This window comes from Pelophylax lessonae (genome assembly GCF_965119305.1).
Source record: "Pelophylax lessonae genome assembly, chromosome: 9".
In the NCBI taxonomy this organism is placed as follows: domain Eukaryota; kingdom Metazoa; phylum Chordata; class Amphibia; order Anura; family Ranidae; genus Pelophylax; species Pelophylax lessonae.
In genome coordinates, this window is record NC_138776.1 from 74,263,866 (window position 1) to 74,281,421 (window position 17,556).

General features: G+C 41.6%; 1 protein-coding gene across 3 annotated transcripts in view; it reads right to left on the reverse strand.

Annotated features, from left to right (window-relative positions):
* STK32C (serine/threonine kinase 32C) overlaps positions 1 to 16,733 on the reverse strand; it is a gene marked incomplete at its 3' end in the record, with an annotated part of 459,328 nt that extends 442,595 nt beyond the window's left edge. For all 3 annotated transcript variants that reach the window (XM_082268440.1, XM_082268439.1, XM_082268441.1), the window contains exon 1: positions 16,397 to 16,733. In XM_082268440.1, coding sequence (XP_082124566.1) covers positions 16,397 to 16,478 — 82 coding nt within the window. In that variant the 5' untranslated portion in view covers positions 16,479 to 16,733. The remainder of the gene's footprint in view (positions 1 to 16,396) is intronic.
* Positions 16,734 to 17,556: the final 823 nt, after the last annotated feature.

Genomic DNA, 17,556 nt, shown 5'->3' on the forward strand with positions numbered 1-17,556 from the left:
CTTAATACTAGCCTGACTATATATCAGACTTTGGGGATACTGATGCTCCTTTTTGCGACATACAGGCAATCAGCATGCAATACCTATAATCTATATGATACTGTTCAGAGCATCCCTGTGATACTGTAATCCTGAGGTTTTCTCTGGGGCACTCAGGTGATCGTATATATATATATATATATATATACCCAAAAGGACATCTTCAATCTCCTGCCACGTTTTCCATCTTTAGTTATCTCTCTTTTGAGCTTGGTCAAATTTACGGCACTCCATTATTCCACTGGTACCTTTAAAATTTTTCCAGTACTACTATTGTTCTACGTTTGGTTGGCCTACGCATGGACTTGAGGGGGGGGGGGTTCCCCTCTGGCAATTGCAGTACTTTCTTCTTCTCCTATTGACAGGGCCCCTATGTCTGCCCCCCTGATCGATTGTTCACCTTCTCCTCTGCATCTGGAGTCAATCAGCACCCACCCAATTGGTCCGGAAGAAGCAAGTAAATCTTGCAAAACGCATTGACAATTTAGTATGGAGCAACAGTGGGCCATGTTCTGGTGATCTATATTGATACTGTACCCATTGGACTTTTTCCTCTGGATCCCAACATATTCTACGACTTCCTATGGCTCCTTACCTCCAAACATTAGGATTGGGTATCTGTTAACATATTGCTAACAGAGGTTGTATTTTTAATGGTCTTGTTTTGTCTGTTACATTCTTGGCCCCATGCACACAGGGCGTCAGAAAAAACAAGCTGAAAAGCTATTTCTGACGCTAGGAAAAAGTGGCGTCAAAAACACGCCTTTAGCAGCATTTCGCATTGGTGTCAATGCGCGTTTAGGCGTGTCGGCGCTTAGCAGCGTTTTTAGATAAACCCAACCCTCTTCTATTTGTGACCAATCACATTTTTCATTTTTCACATTTTAAAAAACCTCTGACGCTGCTAAAAGCCAACATACAGTGTTAAGCCGCGTTTAGGCGCGTTTAGCAGTGTCGGGCGTTTTTACAGCTTAACGCTGTTGTTCCTAAACGCGCTGGCCCTGGGGTTTTTTTGCAGCTTAAAAATGCCAATGCCACTTGGAGCTCCTAAAAGCCTGTGTGTGCATGAGGCCATAGAATAACATGGGGGGGGGGGGGGCGTTTTAAAGCTGCAAAAAAAAAAAAACGTCTGACGCTCCTAACAGCAGCTGCAAAAACACCCTGTGTGCATGGAGCCTTAATGTAATTCTAATAAAGGTTGGTAATTTTTATACATACTGCATCATGCTGTGGCGATAAAGTCGGTTTTTTGGAGGAGCTAGTATTAGCTTTCCTCCCTGTATGTCTCTCTGTCCTTTTCAACCAAGGGAGCTGCCATCTTAGGAAAGAAATTGGCTGCACACCTCTGCTAGTCCAATAGATTTATTGAAACAGGACAAGGACACAGACCATGGAAAGGTTGTCACGTTTCACACTCACAACGTGCTTCTTCAAAACCTTGGTTTTGAAGAAGCACGTTGTGAGTGTGAAACGCGTTAACCTACCCATGGTCTGTGTCCTTGTCCTGGTAGCAGTTTTATACGTTTCAATAAATCTATTGGACCAGCGAAGGTGTGCAGCCAATTTCTTTCCCAACTTGTATTCAGGGATGCCAGCCGGGGCTAGCACCCAGTCCCACCTGTCCTGAGGATTAAACCTCTCACTTGGAGCCGCGAATTGGTCTCTCTGTTTTGAGCTGCCATCTTAGCTGCTGTTTTATCTGTAACTGCCATGTGACTGCACATGTGACCAATACCAAGCCATACAAACAGTTTGGTTGAGATCACAAACAAATGTGAAAGCAGGGCAGGCATGCCAGGAATATAACTGTTTTTTTTTTAAACTGGGTTTATTTCCACTTTAATGCATTCTCTGCATTAAGGTAAAAAAAAAATACTTTTTTTGGTGCAGCTACTCTGCCCCCCCAAATACTTACCTGAGCCCAAACTCGATCCAGCGGCACTGCTCTTTCTTCTTTCTCACTGGGTCATTGGGTCTCGCTGCTGTGATTTAAATCCAATGATGAGGGAGTGGGGGCGGGGTAAAGCTGTACTGTATGTCAATAGATGCACACAGTGCAGCTTGGGATTGAGCCCACACACATGCCCCCATAGCATGCAGGAAGAGCCAGGAGCACTGGTGGGGATCCTAGAACAGGAAGATCGGGGTTGATCTGTGCAAAACAATTGCAATAGAGCATGTACAGTAAGTAAAACATGTTTATTAAAAAAAAAAAGAAAAAAATTCTCTAAAATCACAACGTTTTTGTACTTGGTCTTCAGCTTTAAAGATTTCCCATTTTTTTTGTCCTGGAGACAAAGATTTTCCTGCAATTTAATTTACTCTGAAACTGGTCACCAGGACAATCAGAGAGGGTCAATTTTCCCAGAGGGGGCACAGACAGCAATAAAAATACAACAAAGGGCCCAACCCTTCTCCACTCAATTAAAATAAAAACGATTTGCCTTTACATTCACTTTTTGAGAATACCCTGTTGGGTTTACTACTACATTTGTAAGAAGGAATAGAAATGTGTAATGGCAAAACACATAAAGCGGGGGTCCAGGCATGCTGAATATTACACACTACATTTCCTGGGTAATGATGTAGAGTGCATGTGTAAGATTTTACCTAATCCATTAGTACTGTGCATATAAATGACTAATCCAATTACTTATTACAGCATTAAGGCTTTCCTCCAGCTACATTTAAGCCAAGCCAAATCCACTTGAGATTTATGTTTCATATTTCATGTTCTCCCACTGGGAGCTCCATGTGGTTATTGTCTAATGGATGGTGCAAAAGAACCATACAAGTCCATCATTTGTGTAATAAAGTGTACCTGTCATTTACAGGTAGAAAATATGTGGACTGCAACAATATGCAACCCAGAAATCACTTAGAAATAATCACTACAGCTGTGATGTCACAAGTTCCCATGATGGTGATGACTAAAGCAATGGTCCTTACTTCTGTATAAGAGTAAAGGTGACCAAAAATGATAAAATCTATTTAAACCCTCAATGTACTACGTGTGAGTGGCCGCTGTAGGCAAAGTGATATACCCGTATGTCGCTGCCTACTTCCTGGTTTAGGGTGTTTGCATGCGTGCCCCCGCCCAGCATCCGCTGTGATTGTACAATGATTCACGGCCCAGACCTGCACATCAGGTGTGTGCAATTACAGCCCAGAGCTCTTTGTTGGTAAATAACACAGAGCTCTGTACAGAGGGAGCAATATGTCAGTTTTTCCTCCTTGCAAAGCAGGGATGAGAAACTGAGAGATCTCTTAGGCAGGCCAAACATGGTTTGAATCCTAAAAACAACAGACAAACACAAGGGCGCACCAGCCTAGTGCATTATCCTTTAAGCAGGTTTATTGAAAGAAATAGATTAAAAATACTCAATAACGAGTTCTTGATAAAAGCACATCAAACAAAGTATAAAATCCTCAGCATCGAGATCGGGATTGGATCGTCCCCGAAGCTGTATAGGCTTACAAGTTTCGAGGCAGCGCCTCTTCCTCAGAGCCTAGAGAGCATGTCTAAGCCCATGCTTTAAATAGTGGACAATGACTCAGAGATCCAGGTACAATTGGATAGGGATCCTCCCTCTCCAGGGCGTGTGTATGGGGTCCCCGCCCACACCCACCTGTCCGTTATGACAGGGTGAAAGTAATGGTAGGTGATAATAATCAAATTCAACTAATGAAAGCATGAAATAATACACAAAAACATAAAAACCTAAATAGGCATGGAAATAAACACTCAAAATGATGGAAGATGAAAATATTCTGAAGTTTACTGAGGATGAGTACAGAGATGTTGACATTGATATTGATAAAACTGCCAGAGCCTGAAGATCAAAATATTAAACCTAAAACAACACGCGTCAGGCAGCAGGATTAAAGAGACAAAAGGTTACATCAAAAAATAGGAAGGAATAAGGGGGAGCAATATGGGGCGTTGGGACTTTAAATGAGGTCAGTCATGTTAGTGAATATCGAAACCGATATAGAGTATCAAAAATATTGGTATATATTGTTTAATGAGTATTTCATAGAAGGTACAATAATATAAAATAGACATACACAGATCAAGAACTGTACATACAATACATAAATTCATGTAAATACATTTCCATAATTCAATAAATGAATAACATTTGGGTATATATATATATATATAAACAACATGTAATCAGTCTTCAATTGATCTGGCTTTATATCTTCTAGGCTCTACGCGTTTCGTGGCTCACGGCCACTCATCAGGAGCCGAATAAAATTATGATCTATAAACCACATTAAAACATACACATATTAATTATATATAGGGAATATGACGTCTTGCTCCAAAGGATAAATGTATACACAAAGTTAAGCCACTTACTAGGGTCATAATAGAAAAATAGTGCAGCGCAATCCTAGTGGTAAAATTATAAAATCATGCAGAGTCCCAGTGTTAATAGGTGTCCATATAAACAGATAAAAGTCTCCAGTGTAAAGTGGTCCTAGGGCAATTCCATAAGGTGCTTGTCTCCACGAGTGCTCATGCAATCCCACCACCTGTTCACACTGCCGCTCACCTTAACAAAGAGACCCTACAGGGTCAACCAGCATTTCATCTCAAAATCAAAGCATCCTCACACTTTCTTCCTTAAGCGTAGTAAATGATTACACCTCCGATGCACTGTCAGCTCCTCAAACAATGTTACCAATATGTGTAGGAGACAAGAAAAAACGATCTAATGCTCTCTGTATGCAATACAGAGAGCATTAGATCGTTTTTTCTTGTCTCCTACACATATTGGTAACATTGTTTGAGGAGCTGACAGTGCATCGGAGGTGTAATCATTTACTACGCTTAAGGAAGAAAGTGTGAGGATGCTTTGATTTTGAGATGAAATGCTGGTTGACCCTGTAGGGTCTCTTTGTTAAGGTGAGCGGCAGTGTGAACAGGTGGTGGGATTGCATGAGCACTCGTGGAGACAAGCACCTTATGGAATTGCCCTAGGACCACTTTACACTGGAGACTTTTATCTGTTTATATGGACACCTATTAACACTGGGACTCTGCATGATTTTATAATTTTACCACTAGGATTGCGCTGCACTATTTTTCTATTATGTATTCAGAAGGTGTTTTGGAGATATTGCCCTTGAGTGCTTAGCTGCTGGTCCATTTATTAGTGGTGTGTACAAGAGTCCAGCGCTGAATATTTCTTTTTATTTGTTACTTACTAGGGTCAACCAGATTCTAAGGAAGAAACAAAGTTAGCCCCCCAATTGGCGACTGTCTAACCCGGGGCTCCCCCTTATTCCTTCCTATTTTATATGTATACCAGGGATGGAGGTCTAGTCATTATCACACCAAAGATCATGTCCCTCCTTTTTATCCTAAAAGGTTACATCAGTCTTGGTTAGCAGGGTGTATATGATTGTTGTAAGGGATGGCTATTAGTAATGGAAGTACTCTCATCTTTATCAGATGATGATAATAGTAGTAGTAATAATAATAATAATAATAGTAATAATGTTGTCCCTCATCTCACCAGCCTGTACAACACTTCAAAAATGGCTCAACAAAGAGGAGCCCTGTACCTACAGGGTGTCTGTGCACATGCTGATGCCAAAATGTCACAAAGCTAGTGGTTTGACTCCTGGATGGTTCAGCAGGGACCGGCTGATATTTGAACCATGTATGGACAGGTTCAGTGGCGGCTGGTGCCTAATTTTCCTAGGGGGGGCAGCCCACAGCCCCCCCAGCCAGCCAATCACATAACTCCCCCCATCACTCGATCGCTCGATTGCCTGTCAGGCCCCCCCGCAACTTACCCAATGCAGGTGGCGTATTCACCCCTGAGTCCTGGCAGTCGATTCTCCTCCTGGCCAATCAGGAGTTAGGACTCGTGGCCAAACGGGTCTTAGGACTCCCGGCTGATCGGGACTCAGGACCCGCTTCCTGATTGGCCATTAGGAGAAACAGGGAGACATTAGTGGCTCTAATCGTGTGCTTCTAAGAAAAAAAAAAAAGACCCATTGAAATCCATGCGTCCGGCACCCTACATATAGATTAGGGGCCAGGCGCATAGATTAGGGGGACGGCACCCCTGCGCCTTGTACGGACGGGCTGCCACTGGACAGGCTGAATGTACCAAGTTGATCAATTAACTTGGGTACAACCAGACTGTCAGTTTCTACTTGCAATCACTGCAAGTGGGTGGTATGGCTGCTAGCAAAAATCGCTGTCTTCTCCCGGTGAGGACGGCTTCCCCCGCCCCCCCCTGCTGGAAGAACACAATAGCTCGGCAGGAGGGATTGCTGTATTAACACTGCCTGTGTTGATTGGGGAATCAAGCAAATTTCTTTCCTGCAACTCATGGTTGCAGGAAATAAATTTGCACTGGCATTAGTAAAATCAGCACACGTTACACACATTACACATAGTTAGGCACACATTTAACCCCTTTATCGCCCTAGATGTTAACCCATTCCCAGCCACTGTCATTAGTACAGTGAGAGTGTATAGTGTTATCACTGATCACTGTATTAATGGCACTGGTGATGTCAGTGGCAGTTAGTCAGTTCCCCCCAGCATCAGTTAGTGTTAGACTGCCTGCAGCACTATCGAAATCCCATTATAAGTCATTGATCGCTGCTATTAGTAGTGTAAAAAAAAAAAATTCCAGTAAACTGTATATACCATAGTTCGTAGGCGGTATAACTTTCACGTATACCAATCAATATACACTTATTTGGATTGTTTTTATCAAAAACATGTAGCAAAATATATTTTCGCCAGAATTTATGAAGAAATTCGATTTTTTTTATTGGAAATGTTTTATAGCAGAAATTAAAAAAAATGTTGGGGTTTTCTTTCAAAATTGTTGGTCTTTTTTAGTTTATATTGCAAAAAAAAATAAATAAAATAAAACCCAGAGGTGAATAAATACCACCAAAAGAAAGTTGTATTTGTGTGAAAAGAATTATACAAATTTCGTTTAGGTGCTGCGTCGCATGACAGCGTAATTAGGAATTAAAGTAGCACAGTGCTGAATATCAAAATATGGCCTGGCCATTAAGGGCGTAAAATCTTTCAGAGCTCAAGTGGTTTAGCTCACCATACATGTTACACGCTGACTATACAGTCTTCATACAGTCTGCTTTAGATTCACCAAAACTATGTAATATGAGGTTCTACCAGAACTATCCAATCCATCTGTATCCAACCAAGGAGACTCTTGCACTACATACTTGTTGGTAGATCTAAAGAAGATTGCACAATCAGATTGTAGTATGTATAGCGAGCCTTAGGCCGGCCATATAGCGTTCGAATTTTAGACAGTTTAACAGAAACTGGCTGAGATTTGAACCGTTAATGAGCAGGCTGAATGTACTAAGTTGATCAACCAACTTGGGTACAACCAGCCTGCCAGATTCACATGCAATTATCGCTAGTGGCTGCTACAGCTGCATGCGATAATCACTGTCTTCTCCTGGTGGGGACGGCTTCCCCTGTCCCCCCCCTTCCCCCACCGGGAGAAGACAATTGCTCAGCAAGAGGGATTACCCTGTCAGCACTGGTGAATTTCAGGTACTTATGCTGCTTGCTGCACCTTGTAGCCTCAGGTGATACACAGAGATTAAACTAATCCTCCTACATAAATTGTACCAGTTTATTTACGTTCCTCACTTTTCTACATCCATACAAAGTCCAGAATTTATAAACCTACCTGAGCTGTCAGAAAAAAGGGAGAGGAGAGCTAAAGTTACACTCTGCAGAGCTCAGTGAGGAGAGCTCTAAGAGCTGATTGGAGGGAAGGGACACACCCCCCTTCACAGAGCGCACAGGAACAAAGCTGAGGCTGTCAATCAACTGGAAGTCCCTCCACGTCAGAGTTTTTCTCTTGGTGCCAGGAAAGCTTTGTCAGAAGTGATTCATGCACATAGCAGAGGAATTAAGCAGCAGACAGAAATTACACTTGGGGGGTTATTTATTAAAACTGGAGCGTGCAAAATCTGGTGCAACTCTGCATAGAAACCAATCACCTTCCAGGTTTAAGCCCAGGTTCACACGAAGGCCATTTTGAAATTATACGCGTTCAGCTAAACTTGCGCGATTTTAAGCCGGCATTTCAGTCCGACTTCAAGGTCGATGTCACAGACATCTGCGTGGGTTCCTGCACAGTAGTACAGAAACTACTTTTGGAAATCGGTGCGGTTCTGCAAAGTCAGCTTCACACTGATTTGGACGGTGCACTTGCTGGCAATCAGCTGCGATTTGACATGTTAAATCACATGTCAAATGGGACCAATGTGAACGTGGGTTTATTGTCAAAGCTTAATTGAACATTCTGCAGTAAGATGCTAACTGGCTACAATGCACAGCTGCACCAGATTCTGCACAAGTTTTAGTAAATCTCCCCATTAGTGCCCTTAACTACTTGAAGACCAGGCCTTTTCTGGAACTTTTTGTTTTAGGCTGAGTTCACACCATTGTGAATTGAATGTGAGTTTCGCCGCATCCAATTTGCATGACAAGAGAGTGTGCCTGGCTCTCAATAGATTCACACATCTCAGTGGCGGCTGCGGAACGGATTGCACAGGGGTCCTCTGAGTCTTTGGCTCAGTTTCAGGTCCGAATTCAGGCCAGATTCGTCCCTGAAACGGAGAACAGGGAAGCATCGGTCCCCTGCTGCGAGCCGCGTCCCATTTAAGTGTGAACCCAGCCTAAACGTTTAAATCAGTATTTTTTGGTAGAAAATTACTTACGAACCCCCAAACATTACATTGTTTTTTTTTTTTAGCAGAGGCCCTAGAGAAAAAAATGGCAATTGTTGCAATATTTTATGTCACACAATATTTGCACAGCGGTCTATAAAACACAATTACTTTGAAAAAATACACTTTAACCACTTGCCGACACAGGCAAAGAGACTCTAGGGAGCGATCGCGCGCCGCCGCGCGCCGCCGGTCACGGACTCTCCCGCGCGTGTGCCCGGCGGACCCGATGTCCGCCGGGCACTCGCAATCGTCCGTTACACAAGGAGGAAGGCAGGCGGCTAATGTAAACAAAGCCGCCTGTCATTCTCCCCTGTGTAGGAATGGTGATCATACGGTTCTACTATGTAGGACCGTTGATCACTGTTCTTACACATCAAGCCACAGCCAATCACAGTTAGAAACACGCCCCTAGGGACACACTTAACCCCTCCCTCTCAAAAAAGTTAACCCCTTCACTGCCAGTGTCATTTTTACAGTAACAGTGCATATGTATAGCACTGATTACTGTAGTAATGTCACTGGTAACCCCAAAAGTGTCAAAAGTGTCAGTCAAGGGTCAGAGCAGTCCCGCAAAAAAAATCGCAGATCGCCGCCATTACGCGTTAAAAAAAAAAAACAACAAAAATGACAAAAATCTTTCCCTTTGTTAGTAAACGCAATAACTTTTGCGCAAACCAATCAAAATACGCTTTTTGCAATTTTTTTTACCAAACATATGGTAAAAAAAAATTGGCCTAAAATGTTAAAACTTTTTGATTTTTACATTTTTTTGGGGGAATTTCATATAAAAAAAATTTTAAAAATATTGTTATTTTTTCAAAATGTACGCTCTTTTTTTGCTTATAGCGCATGATCAAAAAATCGCAGAGGTGATGAAATACCACCAAAAGAAAGCTCTGTTTGTGGGGAAAAAAGGACGTTAAATTCGTTTAGGTACAGCGTCGCACAACCGTGCAATTGTCCGTTAAAGTCACGCAGTGCCGAATCGCAAAATAGGCCCTGGTCAGGAAGGGGGTAAAATCTTCCTGGGCTTAAGTGGTTAATAAATAAAAAATAAAAAACACAATATTTACCCCAATTTTTTTATATAATGTGAATGATAATGTTACACCGAGTAAATATGAAGTTAATTAACCAATCCGCTACCAATAATTATAGTGAGGAAAGTATGCCTGAATAATAAATGTGAATAGCAACAGCAGCCAATTTTTGAAGTGTCCACACACACAATTAAACTGATAAAAGGAATCAAATCAGTGGTAGAGCAAAAAAGCAAAATATATAAAATGAGCATAAAATTGCATAACATGTGCTCAAATCTAGAATCGTGCAAACATTGATGTGCAAAACATGCTTATATAAAACACAAATGAATGATATAAACCCACAAAGGGGCGGCGCAATGAAGGTCAAAACAAATATTAGATATGTGCAAAAAATGTCCATATACTTTATGGGACCAGTAAAACAAAGATGTTAAAAGTCCATAAATATAAAGTGACAAAGTTACAGCAATAACAGTGATTGTTGTGCAAAATCCCAAAAGCGAGCAAAAGTCAGTAAATAGATACCTAACATGTCATGCTTTAAAATTTCACACGCTCGTGGAATGGCGACAAACTACAGTACTTAAAAATCTCCATGAGTCCCACTTTAAAAATGTTTACAGGTTATCGGTTTAGAGTTTTAGCAAGCTGCTTGCTGTGGGGGAACTCAACAGGAGGGAGGGGCCAGGAGCACAGAAGAGGGACACGAGAAAAGGGAGGATCGGGGCTGATCTGTGAAAATGCACTGCAACAGAGCAGGTAAGTAAACTATGTTTGTTTTTATTTATAGGGAAATGAGACTTCACAATCACTTTTACTTCAGACAAATGATGTGTTACTAAGGCCCCTTTCACACTGTCCGTCCGTCGGGCAGACTCCATTTATCTTAGTGGGGGGATCGATCCGCCGATCCCCCGCTGAGCAGGAGGATGACAGCTGCGTCTCTGCGCTGTGTGTGGAGACACAGCTGTCAGTTCCGCAAGCATCTCTATGGGGGAATCGGATGGGAACGGACCGTCGGTCCGTTCCCATCCGATCCGCTGGACGGATGGAAAATAGGGTTTCCATCCGTCCAGATTTGACGGATCGGATCGGATGTCAGTTGACATGTCTCCGCTGACATCCAATGCCCCATAGGGATGCATGGGGTGACCATTCAGATCCGCCAAAAAAACAGACAGGTGGATCTGAATGGTCCGACTTTGTGTGAAAGAGCCCTAAGGGCCTGTGGAGACAAGTACACATTATAGAGGGATATGCCCTGTTCATATTTCATTTCTGAGGCTTACACCCACTTTAAGTCACCATTTATTGTGGTGTGCTAAAACATGTTTTTGCAAGGTATGTTATGCTATTAGGAATGAATACCACTGCAGTACACCAATAAAAAGAAAAGTTTGTTTCTTTGGGGGGCCTTTTTTTTCTTCTGCACGGACAAATGATTCCACACACATTCCCATGGCACAGAGATGTGAATGGAGACTAAAATGAGTAACACCTGTGCTACATAGCCTAGTCCAGAGATGGCAAACCTTGGCACCCTAGATGTTTTGGAACTACATTTCCCATGATCCGCATGCACTCTGCGGTGTAGTGGAGCATCATGGGAAACATAGTTCCAAAACATCTGGGGTGCCAAGGTTTGCCATCACTGGCCTAGTCTGTGGAGGCACGGTCAACTTGAACATCTTCTTGATTTTTATTTTGTGTCTTAATCTTAGGAATGAACATTCCTAAAATAAAATATTTTGAACAAAATTCTACTAGCTTTACATGTGTTGGTTATTTATATATACATGCTCAAAAATGCCCTTTTATGTTTTCTTACGGTAAATTCTGCCCACTAAGCATTCGCGGCACATCTAATCCCACGGATGTTAAAAGAGCGTTCTATATAATATATTTCAGGCATCATTGGCAATGCATCTGATTCCTTTAGACAGAAAGCTCCCAGCATGATTTTTGCCTAATTACAAGTCTTGCCGTTTTAATTAAGAGGTAGCTTTGTTTCCTATTTCCGTGTCTTACAAAAATCTGGAGGGATAAATTAAGTCATATGACATTGAAGAGCAACAGATCTCTGCCGGAAAAACGAAAGAGAAAGTTTGACCGCCAAGATTTGTTATTTTTTATCCCCCCGAAAAATGACTTGGCTCAGACTTGGCACAGCAGCCTTATCACGCATCGGGTCACAGGCTTGAACAGAAAACCCTCCAGTTACATTGACATGTACTGAAATCAATAATCTAACATCTATATTTAATTACAATAATAACAGCTTCTAATATTTAGCAGGGAAGTGTATTATAGCAGCAAAGAAACAGAATAAATACAATGAATATAATACAGATATCTATTTGTAAACTTGTAATAGAAAACAGCTACAAAAATATACTTACTAACGATCCATGTAAAAATATTTGGGATTAAAGAAATTGCTTTATAAATAAACTATCATGTATTTTCAACTTTTGATGTATTATGATTTATAAATGTAAAGACTTCTGCATTTTTACAATTTTACGGGCCATAGTTTGATGTTTATATACACTATATATATATGCGTGTGTGTGTATATATATATATATATATATATATACACAGTATATATATATATATATATATATATATATATATATATATATATATATATATATATATATACACTGTATATATATATATACACACACACATATACGTTTAAACACCGATCAGCCATAACATTATGAGCACCCCATAAACCACCAAAGCATGGACTCCACTAGACCTCTAAAGGTATGCAGTGGTATCTGGTACCAAGCCGTCATTAGCAGATTCTTTAAGCCCTGTAAGTTGGGAAGTGAGGCCTCCATGGATCAGACGTGATTTCCAGGACATCCCACAGATGTTTGATTGGATTAATATCTGTAGAATTAGGTGGCCAAGTCAACACCTCAAACACGTTGTGTTCCTCAAACCATTCTTGAGCTCATCAGACCACGTCACCTTCTTCCATTGCTCTGTGGTCTAGCTCTAACACTCACATGCCCATTGTAGGTGCTTTTTGGCTGTGGACATGGGTCAGTATGGGCACTCTGACCCCTCTGCGGTCTACGCAGCCCCATACGCAACAGCAAACCTGCGATGCACTATCAGAACCAGCATGAACTTGTTCAGCAATTTTACCTACAATAGCTCTTCTATTAGGTTGGACTACACGGGCCAGCCTTCGCTCTCCATGTGCATCAATGTGCCATGACCGCACATGACCTTGCCGTTATTTGGACCACTTCAGACAGGTTCTGGCCACTGCAGTCTGGGAACATTCTGCAGATTTGGAGTTGCTCTGACCCACTTGTCTAATCATCACAATTTGGCCTTTGTCAAAGTCACTGCAATCCTTACACTTGCCCATTTTTTCTGCTTTCACTACATCAACTTCAGGGACAACATGTTCACCTGCTGCCTAATATATCCCATCCACTTTCAGATGCCATTCTAACAAGCTAATCAATGTTATTCACTTTACCTATCAGTGGTCAGAATGGTATGGCTGATCAGTGTATATCCAATATATAACAAATTCTTTAAATCTATTGTTGCAGGGCACAGTATTCAAATTATGACCAACACTAAGGCACAGCAGGACCTCGGCTTTTGCACATTATGCCTGATGACTGGTTTGCTGTAAAGTGTATCTAATGCCAAAACTTTTATTTAGTTTTGAGTAGAGTAATAAGGGGTTAGAAGCTCTTTTTTGTTTTTACCGCTGCCTGTATCCATACATGGCTCAAATTATCAGCTATGGGTGGTCCCGTCAGCACCACCAAGCTTGATAAACTTTGATTGATAGACTTCAAGCCAGGCGGAAAATTGTTGGCCAAACAGTGACTGCATCCAATCAGATTGACACACCTGACTATCAGAATACAATAGATAAAAAGAGACAATTGTCTTAAGAGCTCACAATCATTTATTGCTGATACACTTGAAGTAACAAAAAGATAAAGGACAGCCAACACATTTCATGGACCAATCTCCCTTCATCAGGGAAAAAATACAAGATACGTCAGAAAATCAGGATAAATCTGAGAAAATATAAAAAATGAGATTTAATGGTTTTTAAAAATTAAATTGACTACAAACATCATCTCTTTATTGGGATTATGATAATACATTTATATTATTCTATTTTTTTTTTTAGTTTTCTTTTATTTATCGTGATTTCTGATGTATCTTGTTTCCAGACTTGATAAAGGTGGATTGATTGGCCTCGAAACGCATTGGATGTCTTTTATCTTTCTGTTACTTGAAGTTTATCAGCAACCAATAATTGTGGACTCTCATGATAACTGGCCAGTGCTCTTTTTGTCTGTTTCTCTTGGATATTTTATTGGAGGCCATTGCCCTATTTCGAAGGGGGGCACCTCTTTATGGTAGAGCTGCCGTGGTTCAGTCATCAAGCCCAACTAATGCTGACTGACAGAAGGGAGATCCGGGTCCAGCTCCTCATATCTACCTTTTCTTGGAGAATACAATAGCCAGCAGGAAAGATTCTAAAAAGTGTGGATGAAGGATCCATCTAAACAAAATCTATATGTATGCGGTTGGCTTTACTTTCTTTATTTGTCTAGGCGATGTCCTGGAAAAGCCAAAATGTTAAAGCGGACTTTCACCCTCTCCTATCATTTAAATTTTTCTCCAACCTCCGCCTCCTTTACACAATTGTTAAATTTTAACAAATTTGTGGTGGTTAAGTGCCTTTTCTGCGGGATCTTGACCCACACTACCTATATACTTACCTTGATTGAATGAACGTACCCCCCTCCCTTTAACTCGAACCTCCCAGTATACCAACATCCCACATCCTAGAATCCCGATCTCTACCTCACTGTGCATGCACCAGAAAAATCTCCATCACAATCCGCATGCACTGGTAAATATGCTTAGTCGTGCATCATCAAGGGGGTGGCTCAAAGAACCCAGAAGAGACAGCCGGCCTCCTGATGAGTGATGTCACCTGTGAAGATGGCACCACGTGACCTGGAGGTCTTTGACGGAGCGGTTGCTTAAATCAGACAATCCTGGATTTGTGGGTGGGCAATTATGTCTAATATGAACAACCCAGTGGTACAGGTAAGCGGGTAAAAATGTCAAACATAGAGCAAAGTTTCTCTTTAACCTCGAGCTTGCAAATATGTGGCCTCTTGGTGGGTGGGCCTTGACGCTGAGAGGCCCCATATGGGCGTACCACCTTTACCAGCACCTAACGGTCACATAATCAGAAAGCTCCTGATCGCAAGTAGCGATCGGGAGCTTTCCGATCATTTGACTGGTGTGACAGCCAATCATGGCAGTCACATGATCATAAACCTCCCGCCATCATAAACCCCTAAAGGGCCAAGAGGCCCTGGCATTAAGGGGGTTAAAGAGGAGTGCCAGGCTTCACCCCAAAAAATTAAGTCAGCAGCAAATACTATAGCTACTGACTTTTAATATTAGGGCACTTACCTGTCCAGGAATCCAGCAGTGTCCTCACCCGAGCCCATTTCTCAACCGGCTATCGGGTGCTGGCACCGCCATCTTGACTTTACTACAGTTTGCTACTGTGCATGCGCAAAGTGTGCTGAGCTGCGGGGGAAAGAGGGGGGGGCGAATTTCTGGCCGTGACAAACTGAGCCGGAGGTGGGAGCGGGTACCTGTCAAGAGCAGGTACCTGCTCCCCCCCCCAAAAGGTGCCAAATGTGGCAGCGGAGGGAGGGAACAGGCAGACAAGCAGAGCTTCCCCTTTTTGGTGGAGCTCCACTTTAAGTTGTCACTATAAGGGAGAAGTCCTCAAATGGGGACACTCACTCGCTTACTATCTTTTAGATCTACAGCACAGACACGGAAGGAAATCTCCCTGAAAAAACAAAATTCCCTACTCCATTCAAAATAAAAATAAAAACATGTTTTAATATTAAAATCAGCCAGTTATTAGACACATGTGGGGAATACTATAGAACAGACAACCTCAACCAGGGTTCCTCCACAAGTTGCAAGGGGTTCCGTGAGCAATGAACATTTTTTTTCTCTCTAGTAATTTACCAATGACACTAATGATCTTTTTAGCTATCTGTAAAAGGGGAATTGTTCCCAATGGCCACCAACGTACGGGGACATTCTTCCTTCTGACCACCACACGCTGGGGATATAGTAACACCTGGCAGGGGTTCCCTAAGACCTGAAAGTTATTTCAAGGGTTCCTCTGTGTGTAAAAGATGAGAAACATTGCTATAGCATAAAATTCTATGATATCCTGACCAACTCCAGCAAAATACTAACTTTGTGAAGGTTTAGGAAGGAGTTCACCACACATAACCAATCCATCTACATGTGACCATTGGAGGGTGAGGAGTAAGGTGTCACTATGGACTTATTGTGGTACCCAGACAGAAGTTGATCTCTGGGATCTGTGGGATGGGGATTGGGATGGATCCTTCTTCCTCCTTATACATCTGATCTCTATAAATAATTGCAGAAGTGAGAAAGATCCTAAAAAAAAAAAACAACCCTAGATCATTGCTACTCACCGTCCTCTTTCTCATCAAACACGGGTCTTTTGGAGGAGATGTTGGCCCCCATCCTCTTCTTCCACTTGTTCCAGTGAAACATTGATGCAGAGGTGGAGATAGCATTCCCTATCTCCTGGAAATAGAAGATGATTCCGGGAACCCAACCCCAACAACACTCATCAGCGCTCCATCCCAGGCTCCTATCGATTGCAAGGCGTGCTCTGATCACTCACATCCTCTTCAGCACCATGGTGAGAGGTGGAGGGGACAGCGCTGATCTGGTGGCCGGCGCTCCGCTAATACAACTCGCTGCCTCTCTCTGCCGCTTCCCTTCTACTGGAGCGCTGATCCATGCCGCCAGCACGCGGCTACCGGGCTTTAACAGCGATCGCATCCCACATCAGGCTAATGGGCGCCATCGCATGGTGGACCTGAGAATTGCACAAGCAATAAAAAAAAGTGCAGTAAATCAAAGATTTGGCTGAGATCGTATTTTTTTTTTTTACTTCAGCTATCCTGATCAGTATATATGAATCAATTCAGGTTAAAAAAAAAATATAATATTTAACCACTTCAGCTCTGGAAGCTTTACCCCCCTTCTTGACCAGGCCTTTTTTGCCATACGGCACTGCGTTATTTTAACAGACAATTGCGCAGTCGTGCGACGCTGTACCCAAATAATATTGTTGTCCATTTTTTCCCACAAACAGAGCTTTCTTTTAGTGGTATTCGATCACCTCTGCGGTTTTTATTTTTTGCGCTATAAACATAAAAAGACGTACAATTTTGAAGAAAAAAAAAAAAAATAATAATAATACTTTTACTTTCTGCTATAAAACATATCTAATAAAACAATTTAAAAAAAATCTAATTTCTTCATAAATTTAGGTCGATATGTATTCTGCTACATGCTTTTGGTTAAAAAAAATTCCAATAAGTGCATGTTGATTAGTTGGCGCGAAAGTTATAGCGTCTACAAACTATGGGATATTTTTTAGGAATTTTTATTTATTTATTTATTTTATGTACATTTTTTCCCCACAAATAGAGCTCTCTTTTGGTGGTATTTGATCACCTCTGCCGTTTTTATTTTTTGCGCTATAAACATAAAAAGATGGACAATTTTGAAAAAAATAAAATACTTTTTACTTTCTGCTATGAAACATATCCAATAAAAC